This window comes from Budorcas taxicolor, chromosome 2, assembly GCF_023091745.1.
Source record: "Budorcas taxicolor isolate Tak-1 chromosome 2, Takin1.1, whole genome shotgun sequence".
Classification (NCBI taxonomy): domain Eukaryota; kingdom Metazoa; phylum Chordata; class Mammalia; order Artiodactyla; family Bovidae; genus Budorcas; species Budorcas taxicolor.
In genome coordinates, this window is record NC_068911.1 from 172,965,850 (window position 1) to 172,983,704 (window position 17,855).

General features: G+C 54.9%; 1 protein-coding gene across 1 annotated transcript in view; it reads right to left on the reverse strand.

Moving 5' to 3' along the window:
• Window positions 1-2,176: 2,176 nt before the first annotated feature.
• The window catches only part of GRHL3 (grainyhead like transcription factor 3), a 31,891-nt gene continuing 16,212 nt past the window's right edge, over window positions 2,177-17,855 (reverse strand). Inside the window, exons 7-16 of the mRNA XM_052635464.1 lie at window positions 17,594-17,705; window positions 15,848-15,942; window positions 13,553-13,711; window positions 12,925-13,003; window positions 12,683-12,816; window positions 11,017-11,051; window positions 9,781-9,869; window positions 8,909-8,994; window positions 6,344-6,408; window positions 2,177-2,291 (exon numbers count right to left, since the gene is read on the reverse strand). Of these exons, the coding sequence (XP_052491424.1) occupies window positions 2,177-2,291; window positions 6,344-6,408; window positions 8,909-8,994; window positions 9,781-9,869; window positions 11,017-11,051; window positions 12,683-12,816; window positions 12,925-13,003; window positions 13,553-13,711; window positions 15,848-15,942; window positions 17,594-17,705 (969 nt within the window). The remainder of the gene's footprint in view (window positions 2,292-6,343; window positions 6,409-8,908; window positions 8,995-9,780; window positions 9,870-11,016; window positions 11,052-12,682; window positions 12,817-12,924; window positions 13,004-13,552; window positions 13,712-15,847; window positions 15,943-17,593; window positions 17,706-17,855) is intronic.

The following is a 17,855-nucleotide window of genomic DNA, read 5'->3' on the forward strand; positions in this document are numbered from 1 at the left end:
GGTACTGAGGTCTGGCCTCAATCCCGGAAAATCTGATATAGTTGCTGTAGGGTGCCATCTGGGCAGCAGGGATAAAAGCTGCCGGGGTGATGAATTCCAAGGTGCGGTCAAGGTTGAGAAGACCACCTTCCTGCTTCCAGTGGTTCCGGAAGGAAAGGAACAGATGCTGAGCACCTCTGGCCTGCCTGTCAGCATGCTGACACTCCACACACACTGCGCTTTCACCCTCACAGTGATGTCGCGGCAGCAGCAAGGCCTGGAGTGGGCTGAGCAGCCTGGGTGCTTCGCGGGGTCCCTTCCAGTGCTGGGGAAGCGGTGCTGGACCCTGAGGCCAAAGGAAAACATCTGCATACCAACACTCCCTTCAAAGTTCTGATATTTTATCTTTTTTTGGCCTTAATTTCAAAAGCATTGCATTGGACAATGATATAGCTTGATTACTGAGCTTTCTGGCTAGGGCTGGGCCTCCCTGGCCTGACCTGAGTCCTGGCCCCAGGGCTTTGGGAATTAGGACTCTGGATTGGCTGTCAGACCTGGAAGGCCCTTGGAGAGAAATCCATGGTTTTCAAACTTTTAAAGTTCAGTTCAGACAAAAGTTAATATAAGAACTCTATTGTGCACATGAAGAAAAGCAGAGCAGCTGTGACTGAAGTCTGGGGAGGACACCCAAGGACAGCCTGCTGTCCCATGCCCCACATTGTGGGGGGTTGAGACCCACCAGTGAGCCCCAGGGCTCTAAAGATGGCAGCTACCTGGTGACTCAGGTAGAACATGCCTGTCGTTTTATAGCCGATGAAGTTGAGGCCTAGAGGGGGAGTGGGTGGGTAAGCCGGAAGGAAGGAACGGCGGGAGGAAGGAAGGATGCTCTGATCTGTCCCGTTCTCCAGGGGAAATGAAGCCTGATTTGTAGCACACCTGTCAATTCCTGGGGTGTAAACACTCTCTCCAGCCTACTGACGTCACTGACTGCAGAGCTGGGGGGAGCTCACGATCGAGTCTGTGAGCAGGTAGGAGCCGGCTCCAGGAAAAGCGAGTTGGTGGAGAGCTCTGTCCACTGCCCCGCTGTGAGGTCCTCAGCGAGGGTATCCTAGGCCTCTTTCATCTCCAGAGTCAGTGACCCTGAGGTGGTGACGTCCGCCTGTGGGGCCAGATGGGACAGGCCTCACGGGGCCCACGATGGGAATCAGGAGCCTTGGCCTTGCAAGGTGGCACCTCTGGTTCGCCGGGATGCAGCATTGACCACCATCCTTTAAGTCCAAGGAAACTGCTCACAGGATAGAGCAGGAGAGAGCCCCTGTTTCCTTGCACCCTTTGCTTCTGGAAGACTCTCACAAGAGGGGCCAGTGTGACATCTGAAGTAAGACATGTGGAGAATTTTATTACTAACTAGCATATGAGTATACAAAACGCATAACTGAGTAACAGCTAAAAAAATAATCCAAGAAATGTGAAACACACATTTTTTGAAATGATAAAAATGTATCCATGAAAAATATAAAATGTTGCTTATATATACAATATATACTTATATATATATAACATAAATGAAAATGGTAAATAAGAAATGTATACAGCAGTGAGTGGGGATGGAGGCTGCTCCACACAGGCGCTGCTTTGTTCCAGTCGATCAGCTCTGATTTCCAACCTGTGTGGAGGGAGTTAAGTCTGCGTGGAGAGTGTGTCCACTACACTGTCTTTTTAAAAGTCATTTGCACTGGAAAATCAAGTGTTAGACAGTCAACTCAGTGACCAAAGGGTGAGAAGTCACTGGTCTGAAGTTGACGGAAGAGTCAAGAATGGGTCCAAGGGTCAAGTCGGCTTGGGGAGACAGGGCTGGTGTCCGCAGCCTGAACGGGCAGCCTGAGGGAGACGGGCTGGGGAGAAGGTCTGAGGAGGGGCAAACAGGCCGCTGGGCTGGTTAACGGACACGGCGTCGTCTGCCCGGAAGCGCAGAGAGTAGATTCAAGCACGAGGTGGAGCTTTAGATCAGGACACCTCCCGGGGCCCCTCCGGGCCTTGATGCCTGTGGGTCGAGGGCCTCTTCACTCAGGGAAGACGTTCAAGTAGCGGCGCTGGGACCTGAGGAGAGGTTGTGTGTGGCTCAGGGCCACCGCCCAGCTGGCTCCCCGAACCCGGAGCCCACGTCAAGAGGCCTGTGGGTGTGGACGCTCAGGCCTCACAGCTCCTTAAGGATGATCTGAATCTTGCCGTCGAGCTCCCCCATGTCCAGCAGGAAGGCAACATGGTTGCTGTAATGCCGGATGATGTTGTTGTCCATGTTGACCAGGATTCTGGAGAGGAGGAGAGGAGAGGTGTGCTTAGAGGGTGAAAGGCCTCTTCCCCGACAGGGCCTCTGAGTGAAGGATGACAGACATGTGACCATCTGCGGGGGCCCCCAGCACTTCCGGCGCCTCTTGGACTTGCTCTCCGACCCTCAAAACAGCCCAGATGGGGGGCATTCACTGCCCCTCTTTACCAGGGGGACACAATTCCCCAGAGGACGAGCCCAACTCAAACTCGGACCTGCTGGCGGCCACTCCCTGCCTACTGCACCAGACTGCCTCTCTTCACAAGTGTCCACACTCACTGTGTGTGAGCAAATAACACACAGATGTGGGGAAGACGCAGCACTCCTTAGTTACCAGGCCAGGCTGTGCACTTGGATGTGGAGTGTGAGCTCAAGTGTGGTGGTGGGCCCACGAGGGGTGGGTTCAACAGGAGGTTGTAACATGTCGCCCCGCCCCGATCCCCCAGCCAGTGCCACAAGGGGCCCCTCAGTTCCACCCCAGGAAGCAGACATCTCAGGGATGCCATCGTGGATTTGCGGGGCATGGCCCTCTCCCCATCACATTCTTCAGACAAGGACCTGGGCCATCCTGAGAGGGACAGAGCCTCTGGGGCTGTGGCCCTCTGCAGGGGTCAAGGCCACAGTGTAGCCAAGGGCATCCCTCTAGGAGCCGCCTCCCCCATGAAGGACCCGCCGGGCTGTGACCTGACCTGTGCAAGGCAGCTTCCTTTTTGTGATGGGGGTGGATGTTTCCCCTCATTCACTAGGCCAGCATCTGCTGAGGTCTTGCCAAGTGCAAGGTCTTCTTCCAAACAAAAACAGGGGCCCACACACAGAGATCCCAGGTCCCTCCCTCTAGAAGTTTCAAATCTAGTAGGGCCTGGGAGAATGAATCCTGATAACCGTATTACTCCAGTTCACAGATGGGGAAGCTGAGCACTCATTTGCCTGGGGTCACACAGCTAAGAAATGGCAGGACTGGAATCTGGACTTTTGTCTCATTCCACTGCATCGTTTTTTAAAGAAAAATAATAAAACCCTATAGATACAAGCTAGGATGGGCATATAAAAGAAAGGTAAAATCTAGGGCTGGGGGAGAGTTCAAGATCAGGCAAGATGATCTGCGTTGGGCAGGAGTGGGGCTGAGTCGCCCATGCTCCTCCTCCTGGCGGTAGCCAGCAGTCTGCTTCCCAGGGATCCCAGGAGAGGCATGACCTTGTCCTCCCTGAATCCCCTGGATCAGGAGAGGCAATGGAGACAGGGAAGCTGAAGCCTGTGGCCTGTGGGCTGTCTCTGCAGCAGCGTTGAGCAGCTGCTGCTCTCTGGAAGGAGGTCTGGGCTCAGGCTGTGAGGCCTGGGTGCGGACTGCCAGCATCTGATTCTAAGGTCTGGCTTCCTTGGGTCCTGAGTGCAGTGCCTCCGTTTTACAGGGGGACCGTGGTCTGGAGGTGCAGGCTGCAGACAGGCCGAGGAGACCAGAGGCTGGAAGTGCGAGTGCTTTGTCAGTGCTGGGCTTTTTGTTAGTTTCCGACAGCGGCATTTGTTGAGAGCTTCTAGCTGCCCGGCGCTGGCTAAGGGCCCTGTGTGCACCAACCTCTCAGGCAGGGCCTCCCAGCAGGCCCAGAGCACACTCCCGCACACAAGGGATCCCAGCCAGGCCCCCAGACCTCTTCCCCTCAGGGGTCAATGACAACCGGGCCCTAGAGGCAGGGACTTGCCCAGAATGTGGGCCTCCTGTCACTTGCCAGCTCCAGGCTGTCCTCTGTCCTGGTTCACAGGGAACCCCTGGCCAGCTGCCAGCAAAAACAATGTATTTGTTAATCTTTCAAGCACTCAGTGGTGCTTGTAAAGCTGATTGTATCTACCTTTGTCCAAAGGACTTTCTGGAAGGGTCTGTGAAAATAAACGAGGCCGGTGCTGACAATAGCCTGCTCCAAAGATGAGGGAGGCAGCTAATGAGCCTGGCCTCTGCTCTCCCGACAGACTTTTTGGGGGAGTCTTCTCATTTAGGCATCTCAGACGATCCTAGGCCTGGGGTTTTCATGGTTGGGGCGTGTATGGGGTGTGGGTGCTTCTGAAGGGCCGCTGGGTGATGCCCTGGGCTATGGGGCTGGGAAAATAAATCCGGTGGCCTGGCCACAAGCTTTATTTGCACATTGCTTAGCGGTTAGAGGAACAAGCAGCAGGCAAGATAAAATAGTGGGTGCGTGCATGGGTTTTAGACAGGCCAGGATTCCTGCCAGGTACTCACTCTATCACCCAGGGACTACTCTGAACCCGTTTCCTCATTTGTAGAAACAGCAAATTCTAAGGGTCAATGAGACAGGGCTTGGGGTTCCTTAACCCGGCATCTGACAAGTAGGAAGTGCTCCACAAATGGAAGTTATTATAACTTTGGTTGAAATGTCTGGTTGGGGCTTAAGGGAAAGACTATGCAACTCAGCCACTGGGGCTATGGGGCATCTCTGTGTGCACACCCCCCTGAACCTGGCACAAAGGCATTCATTTCCCAGCCCCTTCGCCCAGCTTGAAGTGGGATCTGGAAGAGAGGCCAGAGGTGGCAGGTGGGGTGGCAGCCAGGGGGTGTGGGCACTGGCACCAAAGGGGAAGTGGGGCTGGGCCTGTCTGGGCACAGCAGAGCCTGCCCTCCGCGATGAGGTGGATTCTGCTCCGGAGAGCGTGTAAGCTCCAGTTCCCAGTTTGAAACCGAAACTCGGAAGGAAAAAAAAAACACACACACAAAGACCTAGACACACATACAACCAAAACCAAAGGATCCTTTCCCGGGGCTGCAGGGCTGCCCACCTCCCCCACCTCAGCCTTCTCTGGGAAGGAGGCTGGGTGAGAGCCAAAGGGGAGGGGGTGGCGCGGGGGCAGGGGGCGCGGAAGGAGGGGAGGAAGGAGGCGGCCCCCGGGCTGACGGGATTGGGGCCTCAGCTTGAGTACAAAATCTGCCTCAGTTTGCAGTCCTCCAAAAGGAGAGCCACGGACAACCGCCATGGGGCAAAGCCTGAGCACCTTCCAGGGACAGCCAGGAAGAGTATCAGAAATGAGCCGTAGTGTGTCTGGAGCTGTGGGTGGGGATGAGGGGTTGGTTCCCAGGGCCCTGGTCCGGGGTCCTCTCAGCAGGGAGTGGCAGTCGCCGTTTCTCACCACACAGGGATTCCCTTGCTGGGCTGGCAAAATGACCGAGGCATCAAGGGCTGCAGAGGCCAGGTTCACCGGCTCTGAAGCTAGGTAGAAGCCTGGGAAGGTGGTCACCAAGTGGACCTCCAACTCCACCCTCCTAAACCACCCCTGCTGAGGAGGGATCTCCTGGGCAGAGAGCAAGGCTACCATGGTCCCTAGCCCTCATGCCCCGGAGCCCATGGGACATGGCAGGCATTGCCCAGCCCCCCTGAAAGGTACAGCTTCATCCAGACTTGCAGGTGGAGGAAGCCTGTGGAGCCTCCCTGGCTGGGTGCCCTCAACACAAAGTCCAGTCACAACTCCTGTCCCAGATTCATCGCCTGCATTTCCTTCTTGGGAGCAACTCTGCTGGGCCTCCCGCCACTGTACCTTTACCCACTGCTCCGACCTCTCTACACTGCTTGGCACCTCCAAGCCTCAATTCTCAATCTATGAAAAGTGTGGAATGGTATCTACCTCATGGTGTGGCCGCGAGGGAGAAATGAGAGAAACTTAACCCAGTATCTGGGACATGGCGGGTAGGTGGTCAAGTAAATGACAGTCACGATCATCATCACCATTATGGTCAAACGCCTGGCTTACTGCTGACGCATGGCCCTGCGCTTCCCTCTCCACTGTCTCCCACTTCTCTCCTTCCCAACAGTGACCAGTGTCTGGTCTCTGCAGGCGGCCTTGGCCTGACTGCCAAGGTTCTCCACCCCAACTCCACCTCGCCACAAAGCCACGTACAAGCACAGCTCAGCCCTGAGCCGCAGGCCTCTGCCAGGCAGAGCGGACCTGCTGGGAGCTCCCTGAGCCAACGCTTTGGAGGGAAAGGCGCAGGGTCGGGAGAGGGGGTGAGGAGCAAGAGCTGTGCTGGGCACTTACCCTCGCTTGCATTTCTTGTAAACTTTGTAAATATTCTCTTCAGGGAACCCATACTTCTCAGAGATCTGGAAGAGAAAGGCAGGAGATTCAATGTCTGCTGCCAAAAACTAAATTTGCAGCAGTCTTTAACATGATGGCTTTTAATTTCCTGATCATAAAATATATACCCAGATTGTAGAAAAATACAATGAAGAAAATGATAATCATCCGTAATCCTGTGTCCCAGAGATAACACTAGTAGTATCTGAGTGTATTCCTTCCTGCCTTTTGGCCATGTGTACAGGTGTTTTTATGTCCCCCAGAGGCAGCTTCACTTATTGTTGTACATTATAAGCTTTCCCTCACCACAACAAACTGTTGACAAATAGCGTGTTTAGTGCTTGTAGACTGTCCCAAAGGGTGTCCACCATTTCCCCTCAATCCTCGCCACGGTCAGACATCTGGATTGTTCCAGTGCTGAGGGCTCCCTGCTCACCAGCGGGCTGACCAGTTGTGCAAACCAGTCCTGGAGGTGGAAACAGGCCTAGCTCATAGTGTCACTGAAAGAATTAAATGAACCGGTCTGCGTGTAATACTTAGGACAGCTCCTCTATGTACTAAATAGATGTCAGTACTTGATAAATGGTCATTATTATTTCAGAAGTGGAGCGATGAGGATGCTCTGGTCTTGTTGTGAGGGGTGAGATGACCCACTTACCCTTCCTAGCAGGAATCATTTACCCCATTTGATGGGCGAGGATGCTGAGCTTGGAGAAGATAAGGTATGTGCCCAAGGCCTAGCCTGGAGCCCAGCTTTCCTGCCCCAATCACATCTCAGCACGTTGGAGCTTAGTCCACCAGAGAGGACACTGCAGCTCAGAGGCCTCAGCAGCCTGGCTGAGCTCACCCAGCCAATCGGCCCATGTGTCCCCAGGCCTCTGACACTTCCTGTAGGGCAGACAGAACTGATCTGGTCCCAGCTCCACCAGCTGGGGTTGCAGAACTCTGAACAAGTCCCCTTACTTTGCTGAGCCTCAGTTTCGTCCTTTGTAAAATGGGTCATGATGGGAATGTACACACGGGTGCTTCTGTACAAGAACTGAGACACTTAGGTCAAGGTCCCAGCCCAGCACCATCCCTGGGGTGAGTGGAGTCAGATGGCGCTGGTTAGGACTGCTGGCTGCTGTGGAGCCGCCAGGAAGCGCAGGCCACAGGCTCGAGGCTCAGGTCCTCCTCTCTGGGCCTTTCCTCTCTTTCCAAAAGAAGAAGAGCCAATTCGGCTCCTCAGCTGGTCTCTGCCCTGACAGAGGCTACTCCAGGCAAGAAAAGTTCTCAGACTACTTATTGTAATGGCAATGTGGCTAGATGCTCTCAGGAAAGTCTCAAGTCTGTCTAAGCAAGAATTTAGGAACTTTCCAACTATATATTGTACAGACAATTGCTTTGTCTGGCTGCTCCACAGGCAATGAGCCCCTTCATCCTTGATGCATACAGTCAGGAGTGGGCATCCACTTGGAAGAGTTACTGAGGACAGAGTTTGGGCACTGGATGGGGAGCTGACCCCTTAAGGTACCGTCCAATCCAAAGATCTGGAGTCTCTATATATTCTAGCGACGTTAATGGCCTCTTGTGAACCCAACTTCCTGGGCCTGGTGCCAAGCCGGGCTGACGCAGTGTGAAGAGACCAGGGTAACACAGGAGAGTGGAGAGAGCTCTGTCACGCCTAGTAACCTTGGCACGTCACCTGACCTCTGGGAGACTATTTCCTTATGGGAAATGAGGAGATCGTTACTAGCACCCACTTTTCAGAGTTGTTAAATCAGTGCAGTAAGCTAGCAAATGCAGCGTGCCTGACAGGATGCCTGCCACATAGTGGGTCTTCAATAAAAGGTAGCTGTGCTTTTCCATTCATTTCCTTCCCCATTCTGACATCTTAGAACCACCTGGCTTTTCTGCGTGGTTCAACCTGTCAGCACAGCTGGCCCAGGGAGGCTGTGTTTGCTCAGTTTTTAGCTGAACCACAGAGCTGCTGTGGGTTTTCTTTAGGGCTATTTCACCCACTCTCTGGCAGTTCAGGGCGTTGGGAAAGGTCTCCTTGCCCAGACACCACCTTCAGCTGCCCCAGCCAGTGCCTCCCTGGCCAACCACAAGCTGGAGAAATGAGGCCCTCTGGGAAAGAAAAAAAAAAAGAAAAGAGTATCTTTGGGGCCTGGCCTTTTGGGGTTTCACTCCCATTAAAACAGAAACAGGTTTGCAAAGCCAACAAAAAGCTCTGGCCTGTCAGACAGCAGGCATCAGATTAAGGAGGATTTATGGTGTGTGCAGCTCCCCGGGTGGAGCCAAGGGTCTGGTTGGGAGATAACATCTCAGAGGCACACCTCCCCACACCCCCACCCCACAGCCAGGCCCCACAGGCGCCCTCAGATGGGGCGGGATGGGTGGGCCAGCAGAAAGTCAACGTTCCAGAATATTCCTTCCCGGAGTCTTCCTGTGGGAAATCAGAACTGGATGGCGAAGAATGGCAGGGAGATGGGAGCGCAGAGTGGGGTGCGGCCAGGGCAGGGCAGGGTCCGCTAGGCCTCTTACCGCACTCCTCAGCCCCTTCAGGTCCGGGGTTTTCAACATGAGGGCGTCAAATACCTCCTCAGTCTCCCTCCGCACGTACAGCAGAACTGAGAATCAAAGGGGTGGCTTTTAGAGGTACAAAGGAACATCTAGGGGGCTAACCCAAGACTAATTTCTGCAAAAAGAGCAAATCCTTGCTCAGGGTCTGTTCCCAGCTGGGAAACACCCCACCTGGCTCTGTAGATCCCCGCACTTCCTCAGACTCTGCTGATTCTGGTGGGTTTGAATCCCTGCCCTGCCACCTGCCAGCTCTGTGACCTTGAAGAAGTTCTTTTAACATCACTAAGCCCCATCTTATCCAGATGGAAAATGGAGTCAGCTCCACCCGCTATTCCAGAGTTGTTGTGGGCAGTATTCATATGACACCAAGTAGGGTGCAAGGCTCAGTTCAAGGTTGCTAGAAGCTTTTGATCTTAGTTGGTGGTTGGTTTCTTCTTGATGGTTAGCTCCAGTCTCTCTCTCCCAGGAAGTCACAGATTTACTGTGTCAAAGCCAGAATGCCAGGTATGGAAAGCCCACCCACTCCTCTGCCTATTAGAAAGTGGGGAGACTGCTCAACACCACAAGCCTATTGCCTTACGGCTTCCCCAGGACGCCCGCATCCAACAGGGTCAGAGCAGGCAGAAGCCCTCCAGCTCTGTGGCTGTCTGTCCTTCTCTCAAATCCTGGCCCAGCCCCAGCCTCAGAGAGTAAAGAACCCCTCAAGCCCTCCCGGTAGGGGCGGGTACGGCCCTGGCTTCCTGGACCAGGATCAGGTGGAGGCCTTGGGGAGGCCTTGTGGGGAGCTGGGGCGGGGGGTGAGCTCAGAGGACAAATAGGGGGCAGAAGGCTACCTCTCTGCAGATCATCTTCCTTGGCCTGTTTGGAGGGCAGAGGCTCAAACTCCTCGGTGAAGGGCGAGCAGGTGCGCTTCAGAGACAGCCTGTGGGGAAGGCAGGGAGAGGCCTGTGAGGAACCCGGGAGGATCCCAGAGGCTGCCGGGCCCCAGAGGAAGAGAAGACCCTAAGAGGGTGGGCGCAAAGCAGTAGGACAGAGGTAAAGCAGCAGGTCTGGAGCTGGCCTGCACGGGTTCGCATCCCAGCCCTGCCCTTCCTAGCTGGGTGACAGCGTCTCAGGGTCCCAGTCTATAATGGGGCGCTTCCTAAAGTTGGACGGTTGAAGGAGATAATGCACGCTGCTTTTAGAACACTGTGCGACAGGCAGTAGGGCCTCAATAAATATGGACTACTGTTTCATCATCAACATTGTTCTTTTTTGAAAGAATCAAGTTGGATGTGAGTCAGTGGAAGGAGGGAAGCTTGTGGGTTTTGGAGTAGGTCAGATGTAGGTCTCAGCCTGCCTCTGCTATCTCATAGCTGTGTGACCTTTGGCAAGTCACTTCACTTCTCTGAGCCTCAGTTTCCTTGTCCATAAAGTGAAGCAATAACCCCTGCTTGCTTGACTCACTGGGGCTGTTGTGAGGTGATAAGTGACGTAATTTGGTGTGAAAGTACTTCCACTTATACAGAAGAGACTGATACCAACAATACGTGATCTCCATAAAGTGCTTTCCTGTTTACAGAGCTGCTGTTCCATGCTGTCTCTCATACCTGCCTCATCCTCATGAGCCCATTTTCCTCCTCTGACAGATTTCTAGCTGAAGCTGTGAAGTGACTGTAGCTGACAGAGGGAAGGACGTAGAGGCCCATCCTGGGCTGCAGGCCCCTCCGGGGCCTCTTGGAGTCTGCTGGGGCGGGCCGCAGGGTGGTTTCCCCTACGTCCTCCTGCACAGCTGCCCTCCTCACGCTCCAAATCTGCATCACCATCTCAGAGGCTTTTTCTTTCCCGTTTTACAAGCAGGTGTCCCGCCAAAGATTCGCCAACTTTTCAAATAAAACAAACCCATAAAAACTCGGGCAGTTTCAGTGAGAAAGGAACATGAGTCTAGCTTGGGGGCTGGGGGCAGAGTCTCCCGGGTACTTCCTCTGGGCCCAGCCTCTGGCTTGGGGGACAGCAAAGGGAAGGGCAGGCTGGGAGCAAACGAGGGGTGGCAGGAGGGAGGCGAGGCCCTTGGCTGCTTCTCTCCATACCTGCTGGAGCTGCTGTGTCCCGCTGAGAGCACTGCCTGCAAGGAAGAGAGAGACGTTTTCCATCACACACACACAGGAAGACGAGAGAGCCCTCAGCTGCTGGAGGCTTTCTGGGACAAACAATCTTTGTGGGGGCCTGAGGCGGGGAGGCAGTTCTAATGCCTTTCCAGCTTGTTCTCAGATAAGTCCCCTCAAGTGAGCTGAGACCCTGAGTTGAAAGGACGCACCAAGCCCCAGGTGGCTGAGTCAGGACTCGGTGAACACACGAGGTGCTAAGGAATGGTGGCAGCATCAGTGAGTCCCAGCTCACGCAGGAGGGCTGGGACTGCAGGCTGGCCTGCAGCCGGGAACTAGGTAGTTGGAGCTGAGGCAAAGCGAGTGGAAGGGGGAGAGGCAGTATTGTCGAGCCCTCCTGAGCACTTGGCACTGCCCATCTGGTGCAGCCATCGCTGGTCCTGCGGGGTAAGACACCCAGGCCCTGAGAGGGCCGTCTCCAGAGCAACCCCCCAGGAGGCAGGACTGAGACTTTCCGCTCCGCGGGTCCCCTCTCTCAGGCTCACAGGTACAAGGACTGGTCCCCCACTTCCTCCCACAGGAGAGCTGGCAGCCTGGCGATGGGGGCTTCCATCCCTCAAGTGGGCGTCTCCCTACTTGAGGCCCCTGGTTGGGGTTGGGGGAAGAGCGGGTTAATGCAGCCTCCTGAGCTATGGGGGCCACAGAATCACTTCAGGGCAGAGAAGGGGGTGTGGTGGACATTGAGAGGCTTTAAATGTGTGCCAAGGCCGACAGCAGGACTGGCTGCTCCATAAGCTGTCTTATTGTTCGGAGTCAATGCGCTGAACGCCTTTGTGAACTGATGGCCATTTCTGTAAACATTCCCACCTAAATGGTGGGGAGCTCAATGGGTGGAAACGGTCAAACTGTGTAATATGGAAGCAAAGTAATAGGCAGGCGCTGGGACTTTGATTCTGCCACTGACTTGTGTGACCTTGTCGGGAAAAATGGGGATAACAGCCTGTACCCCAAAGGATGCCTGTGATGGAGAAACGAGACGATGCAGCAAAGGCTGGCGGTCAAGGTGCTTGGTGAGCGGCTTGCTGTCTTGAGAGGTGGTGTGACCCAAGGTGACGGGCACTGCCTCTGAAGCCCAGTTGCCTAGGCTCCAGTGCTGGCTCTGCCACGGCCTGTGTAATTTTAGTCTCAGTGCCTCAATTTCCACCCCGTGAATCCAGGGAGAATGACATTACCAACTTCATAAGGAGGTAATGAGGGTTAAGGATTGACGCATGGAGAGCTCAAAGAGCAGCGCCTAGTGTAAAGTGAGCCTCACAAGCACTGCCGGGATGATCACTATCCACCCAGCTCTGACAAGGCTGTGGTCTGACTTGGAGCTCGGACATTAGAAACCTCCCGTGTGTGCTTCAAGAGTGAACATTTCAATCTGTATGAAGTTCGTTTCTTCACGAACACTCTTCAGTAGAAAAGGTCCCTGAACTTATACGACCGTATATACATTTTTTTTAGTCCCCCGGGATTCAATAAAGATATTTCCATGTTGGTGATGTCAGGACCTATCAACCTCTAACTTGGTCTGTCCTGCTAAGTGGCAGGTTGCTCCTTGCCAGTCTCTGCTAAGACGGCCCCACCCAGAGGCCCAGACCCTCACCCCTCCAGGACGCTGCAGGCTGGAGAAGTGAACGTTGGGGATGAACAGCACTGGCGGGGTCTCCAGGTCCGCCTCAGGCCGCAGGTAGGTGGTCTCATTTCCCCTGAAGCCAGCTAGCAGGGAGCCCTTGATGCCTGATGGGAAGAGGAAGGCATTGTGCCTTGAGGTCCCTCTGTTCATGCGTCTGCCCTCTAGTCTCCTCTCCCCTTCACGCCAACCCAGCCCAGCTCAGGCCCACTGACCACTGTTGCTGGAGTCGGGGCACTTGACCTTCCTCCGGAACTGCTTCCGCTCATCATCCCGCATCTTCCTTTCTGCTCCCTGTGGGAGAGAGGGGGCCAGGGGTCACCACTGGTCTTGGGAGGGCTGGCTTCTTTTTCTTGCAACTATGGGACTTCCGAGGTTACTTTCTTCCCAGGGTGAGATCAGGAAACGGAAAGGTACCAGCACTGGGCCCAATCAAGTGTGGCCCAGCCCTGTCTGAGGTCAGCAAAGCCTTGGGAGAGAGAGAAACAGAGAGGCAGAGAAAGAAGAAAGTAAGGGAGACAGGTGTGGGGAGAGAAGAACAGAGAAAAGAGAAAGGAGCTCGGAGAGAGGTAAGAAGAAAGAGAAAAGTGAAAAAGACAGACACGGAGAAAAAGAAACCTGGACAGCTTTGTACAGAGACCTAGAAAGAGACGTGTAGCAAGAGGAAGGGTTGAGCAGAGGAAAACACAGCCACAGAGAGCAGGACGGACAAGCGACAAGCACACAAAGACGGAGGCATTCCGAGAGCAAGAAGCAGAGACAGGTGCACCCAGCGTGGCTGAGGAGGACACGCAGGCGGGCTAGCCCGCCCGCCCAGGGCCCAGCAGGGGGTCGCCCAGCCACCTTGTCACAAAAGATCTTGATCTGGCAGACAGCACGGTGCACCAGGCGCTCGCTGGGGGAGCCGCAGTCGTAGGTGTCGATCTGCAGGTTCAAGGGGACTCCCTTCACCCCCTTCTGTGAGGAGAAGTCTGTGCTGAGGCAGTTGACGCCAACAAACACCTGGGGACAGAGGCGGGAGCTCGCTAAACAGCCGACCCAGGTCACCAGACCTGCGGTCCCACAACCTCCCTGAGCACCGTGGGGCCTATCGGCCGCCTGGCGGCACCCTCAGCTTCACAACGCCCCTGGAAGGCAAACCTCACCAGCTCTCTTTTCCAGCGAAAACCCATGCTCCGAGAGGGCCGCTGTCAGAGGGCGACACAGGGAGCATATAAGGGAACTGGAGTTTGAGCTCAGGGTGTCACCAGTGGACAACGCAGCTCCCGCTAGACTGCCAAGGGCAGCCCAAAGGATCAAGGGCCTGGGAGGGAGATTAAGGGTCCTTTAGGAATTTAAAATCCAGAGCCTCATTTTTTTTATTTCACCCCTGTGCACCTGGATGACCAGCTCTAGCCACAGCTGAACCAGTCACCCCCGTTTTACAGCTGAGGAGATGGAGGCTCTGAGCATGGATGTGACTTGCTAACACTTCCACAGGGAGCTGGGCAGGCTGGCAGAGAGGAATGAGCTTGGACGTGGGGCCACTCAGACTCTGCCCCTCAAGCCATGTCACTTTAGATAAGTCCTTGAACCTCATGGAGCCTCAGTTTCTCTATCTGCAAAATGAGGACAATTAAACCTACCTCCTGCGGCAGTGAGGGTGGTTGACTACCCAGGGGGCCTGGACATTTTGTAACCGTTGTCATGAGTGGGACAGATGGCGCCTCAGCCAGAAGCCTGTGTCCAGCTGACGGTAGCCTGGGGTCAGTCTTAGCTGGACCTCTCTTAGCAAGCTCACCTACTGACTGCCTACTGCTGGCTTCTGTGTGGGACTCCAGGCCAGAGCCCACTCCAGGCTGGCCCCTATTCCTTGGGACGCTTCCCTTGGAAATGATCCTGACTTGAACAAGTGGGGGTGGGGTGGTGCTGGAACAGACCCCCTTCCTTCCCTGGCCGTGGGGGGCCAGCCCCCAGATGCATGCCAGACATACCTTCCCCTCAGCCAGCTCAGCCCTGATGCCGCCCCCACCCAGCTCACACCTGACAAAGACCCAAGCCTGGGGGCTTAAGAGGCTGTGAGAAAATCCCCACCGAAACCCACCTCTCCCTTCCCACGAAACTCTTCCCCCACTCCCTGAACTGGAGGCCCCAGCTCCTCCCCAGTCCCGGGTGTCTGTTTGAATAATAATAATCCCTTGCCTTTGTGCCTCTCCTTACTGTTTTCAGAGCCCCTTCACCTTGGTTTTCTCCAGGCAACCTGGACCGCCCCATGAGGGGAGGCGGGGAGGCAGGGATAAGCTCCCCGGCTTTCCCAGGCCACAAGGGCCTTTGCCATGAGCCTGACCCAAACTTGGTCTGATGGGGTAAGCCTGGCCCTGAAAGGTGAAGGGACAGGCCCAGGGTCACCCAGCCCCTGACCCTCTGACTAGTGCCTGTTCCACGATACCACCTGTCCAAACAGAAGACCGAGACACAGAGGGACCCGGCAGCACCGGCGAGTGTGAGGCTGGTCTCCAGCACTACGTGGCTTCATCATTGGTATGAAAACAACATATTGCCAGAGGCTCTATTTCTCAGGCCTCTCCAATGGGCTTGGCATAGAAAGCGCCCGCTGCTCCATCCTGCATGATCTCCTCAGATCTTCACCACTCTAGGAGGCAGATTGCTCTTCCCTCCCTATGGGCTCCTCGAGTGAGGTGACAGACTTCAGCCTTCATCTACCAGACTCCACAGCACTTCTCCTGCAACACTCTGCACTGGCCCACGTGTCAGCAGCAGCAGGATCTTGCTGTGTGGCTTGCACAAGACTCAGTTTTCCCATCTGGCAAATAGGTGGATTGGACTAACAACAACAGCCACCACTTCAGCCCCAGGCTGTGCTCCACCTTTCTCTCATCTCACCTGAGCCTCATGCCAACCTATCCGTTCATGCTAAGGTTACACTCCCAATTTTCAGCTAAGGCACTTGTCCAAGGTCATGGAGGTGGGACAAGGGCCCGAGCACTCTAGCTTAGAGCCTATGCTTCATCTTCACTCCTGTACCCTGCCTCCTCCCTGGTGCCCTCACCGGAGGAGCTACCACAATCCTAGGGACAGTCCCTTTCCTGGGACTTGCTGGCAGCCCAGTCCTATCCAAGCCATGCCCCCAGCACTGACCTTGGCCTCCTCATGGACATTCCACATGAAGGACAGTGCATTATACGCCACCTCCTCAATGTGCTGGACAGTGTTGAAGTTTTCTTTGCAGTCAGCTGAAACCACAGGAGACCAGAGGAGAGTCAGGAGACAAGGGATTTGGGGGTACCATGGGGAGGGGTCATTAGGGACTGGGCCCCATTCTTGGCAGGGACTTGGATCCTCTCCCCCAAGAACCATGCTTCAAACTAGGGAGGAAGTTACTCATTGTGCCCTGGGCTATGGATGGAAAAACTGAGGTCCAGTCTGGGAAGGAGATCTGCCCAAATCCCAGAGGGACTCCTTAACTTGGCCAACTAGGCCAGGGCCCACAGGATCTTGGGGTGGAGCTTATTCTTTTCAGTGGGACTGTGATTTAGGAGATCTCCCAGGTAAAATGGTCATCGCAGTCATAGTGGTAGTCATAACTGTAGTAAAATCAGTACTACCAGTATTGAACTTGTAATATCAAATAAATGATAGTACTACTACACACTTGACTCCTGAGGGTCCCTTGGACTGAAGGAGATCCAACCCGTCCATCCTAAAGGAAATCAGTCCTGAATATTCATTGGAAGGACTGATGTTGAAGCTGAAACTCCAATACTTTGGCCACCTGATGTGAAGAACTGACTCATCTGAAAAGACCCTGATTCTGGGAAAGATTGAAGGTGGGAGGAGAAGGGGACAACAGAGGATGAGATGGTTGGACGGCATCACCGACTCAATGGACATGAGTCTAAGTAAACTCTGGGAGTTGGTGATGGACAGGGAGACCTGGCGTGCTGCAGTCCATGGGGTCGCAAAGAGTTGGACACGACTGAGTGACTGAACTGAACTGAGCTATACACTGACAATGCTATGAATATTCAGCTTACACATGAGGAGAACAAAGCTCAGAGAAGTCTGATCACAGCTAATAAAAGGTAGAGCAAGGTCTGGAGGTCAGTTCTCTCTGGCTCCTGAGCCCGGGCTCCGAACCACTGCCGTCTGGGCTCTCAGAGAAGACACTGAACTGTCCCTATTTGGGTCATGTTCTCTAGCACACGTGGCTCCAAGGCAGAAATTGCACGGCAGGCAGATGGGGCAGCTGGTATTTTCCCAGGTGACAGTTGAAGAAACCGAGGCTCAGGAAGGGGAGGTGACACAGGTCACACAGCCAGGAAGAGAGTGACAGAGCCAGGGCCTGGAGATGCGAGGACGGGCTGCGCCTCCCACCCGCTCAGAGCCGGGACTGGCGGCACACACAGAAGGCCTTCCCCAGCTCCCTTCCTGCCTTCAAAGCACAAGGGTTCCAGCTTCCAAACAGAGCTGCCCTGGCACTGTGCTTCCAGCTTCCAACTCACCCATTGCCTGCACAGTTATCTCATGCATTTGTATCCCAATTGGCCAAGACCCCTGATGGGGACAGGCCAGCCAGCACCCCAGGCCCCCAGAGCCTTGTTTATCCCAAAGCAACAAAGAAAAGAGGTCACTGCTTCCAGTCAACATGCAAATCCCCGCAAACCCCACAGCTTATGACCTGGAGACAGGGGCTAGGCAGGCGGCTGGAGTCAGAAATAAGCCCTGCAGAGGTCAGAAGGGAGTGGGGAAAAGGGGGACAGCAAGAAAGGTCTGACTGGCATGTGTGTGTGTGTGTGTGCGCGCACGTGCACGCATGTGAGAGAGGTGTGAGACAGAGAGTTAGAGAGAGAGACACTGGGGTGGAGGGTGTGAGCGGGCTCTCACCCACATCGATGACCCGCTGCTTGGCGGTGGGCTGCCGCGAATGCCAGTGTTTCCAGAAGCGCAGCTGCTCAACCGGGCCCTTCTCGTTGTCGAAGACCACCATCACCACGCTCTGCAAGCACCGTGGTCACCGTGACCCCCTGCCTCAGGAGAGGCCCGGGCAGCCTCATCCTTTCCTGGAGCCGGGGTCAGGCGGCCCTGCCCTTTGGCTGGGCTGCCCCTCCCCGCGGCAATGGGCAGTCCTCTAAAGCACCCTCTCCCT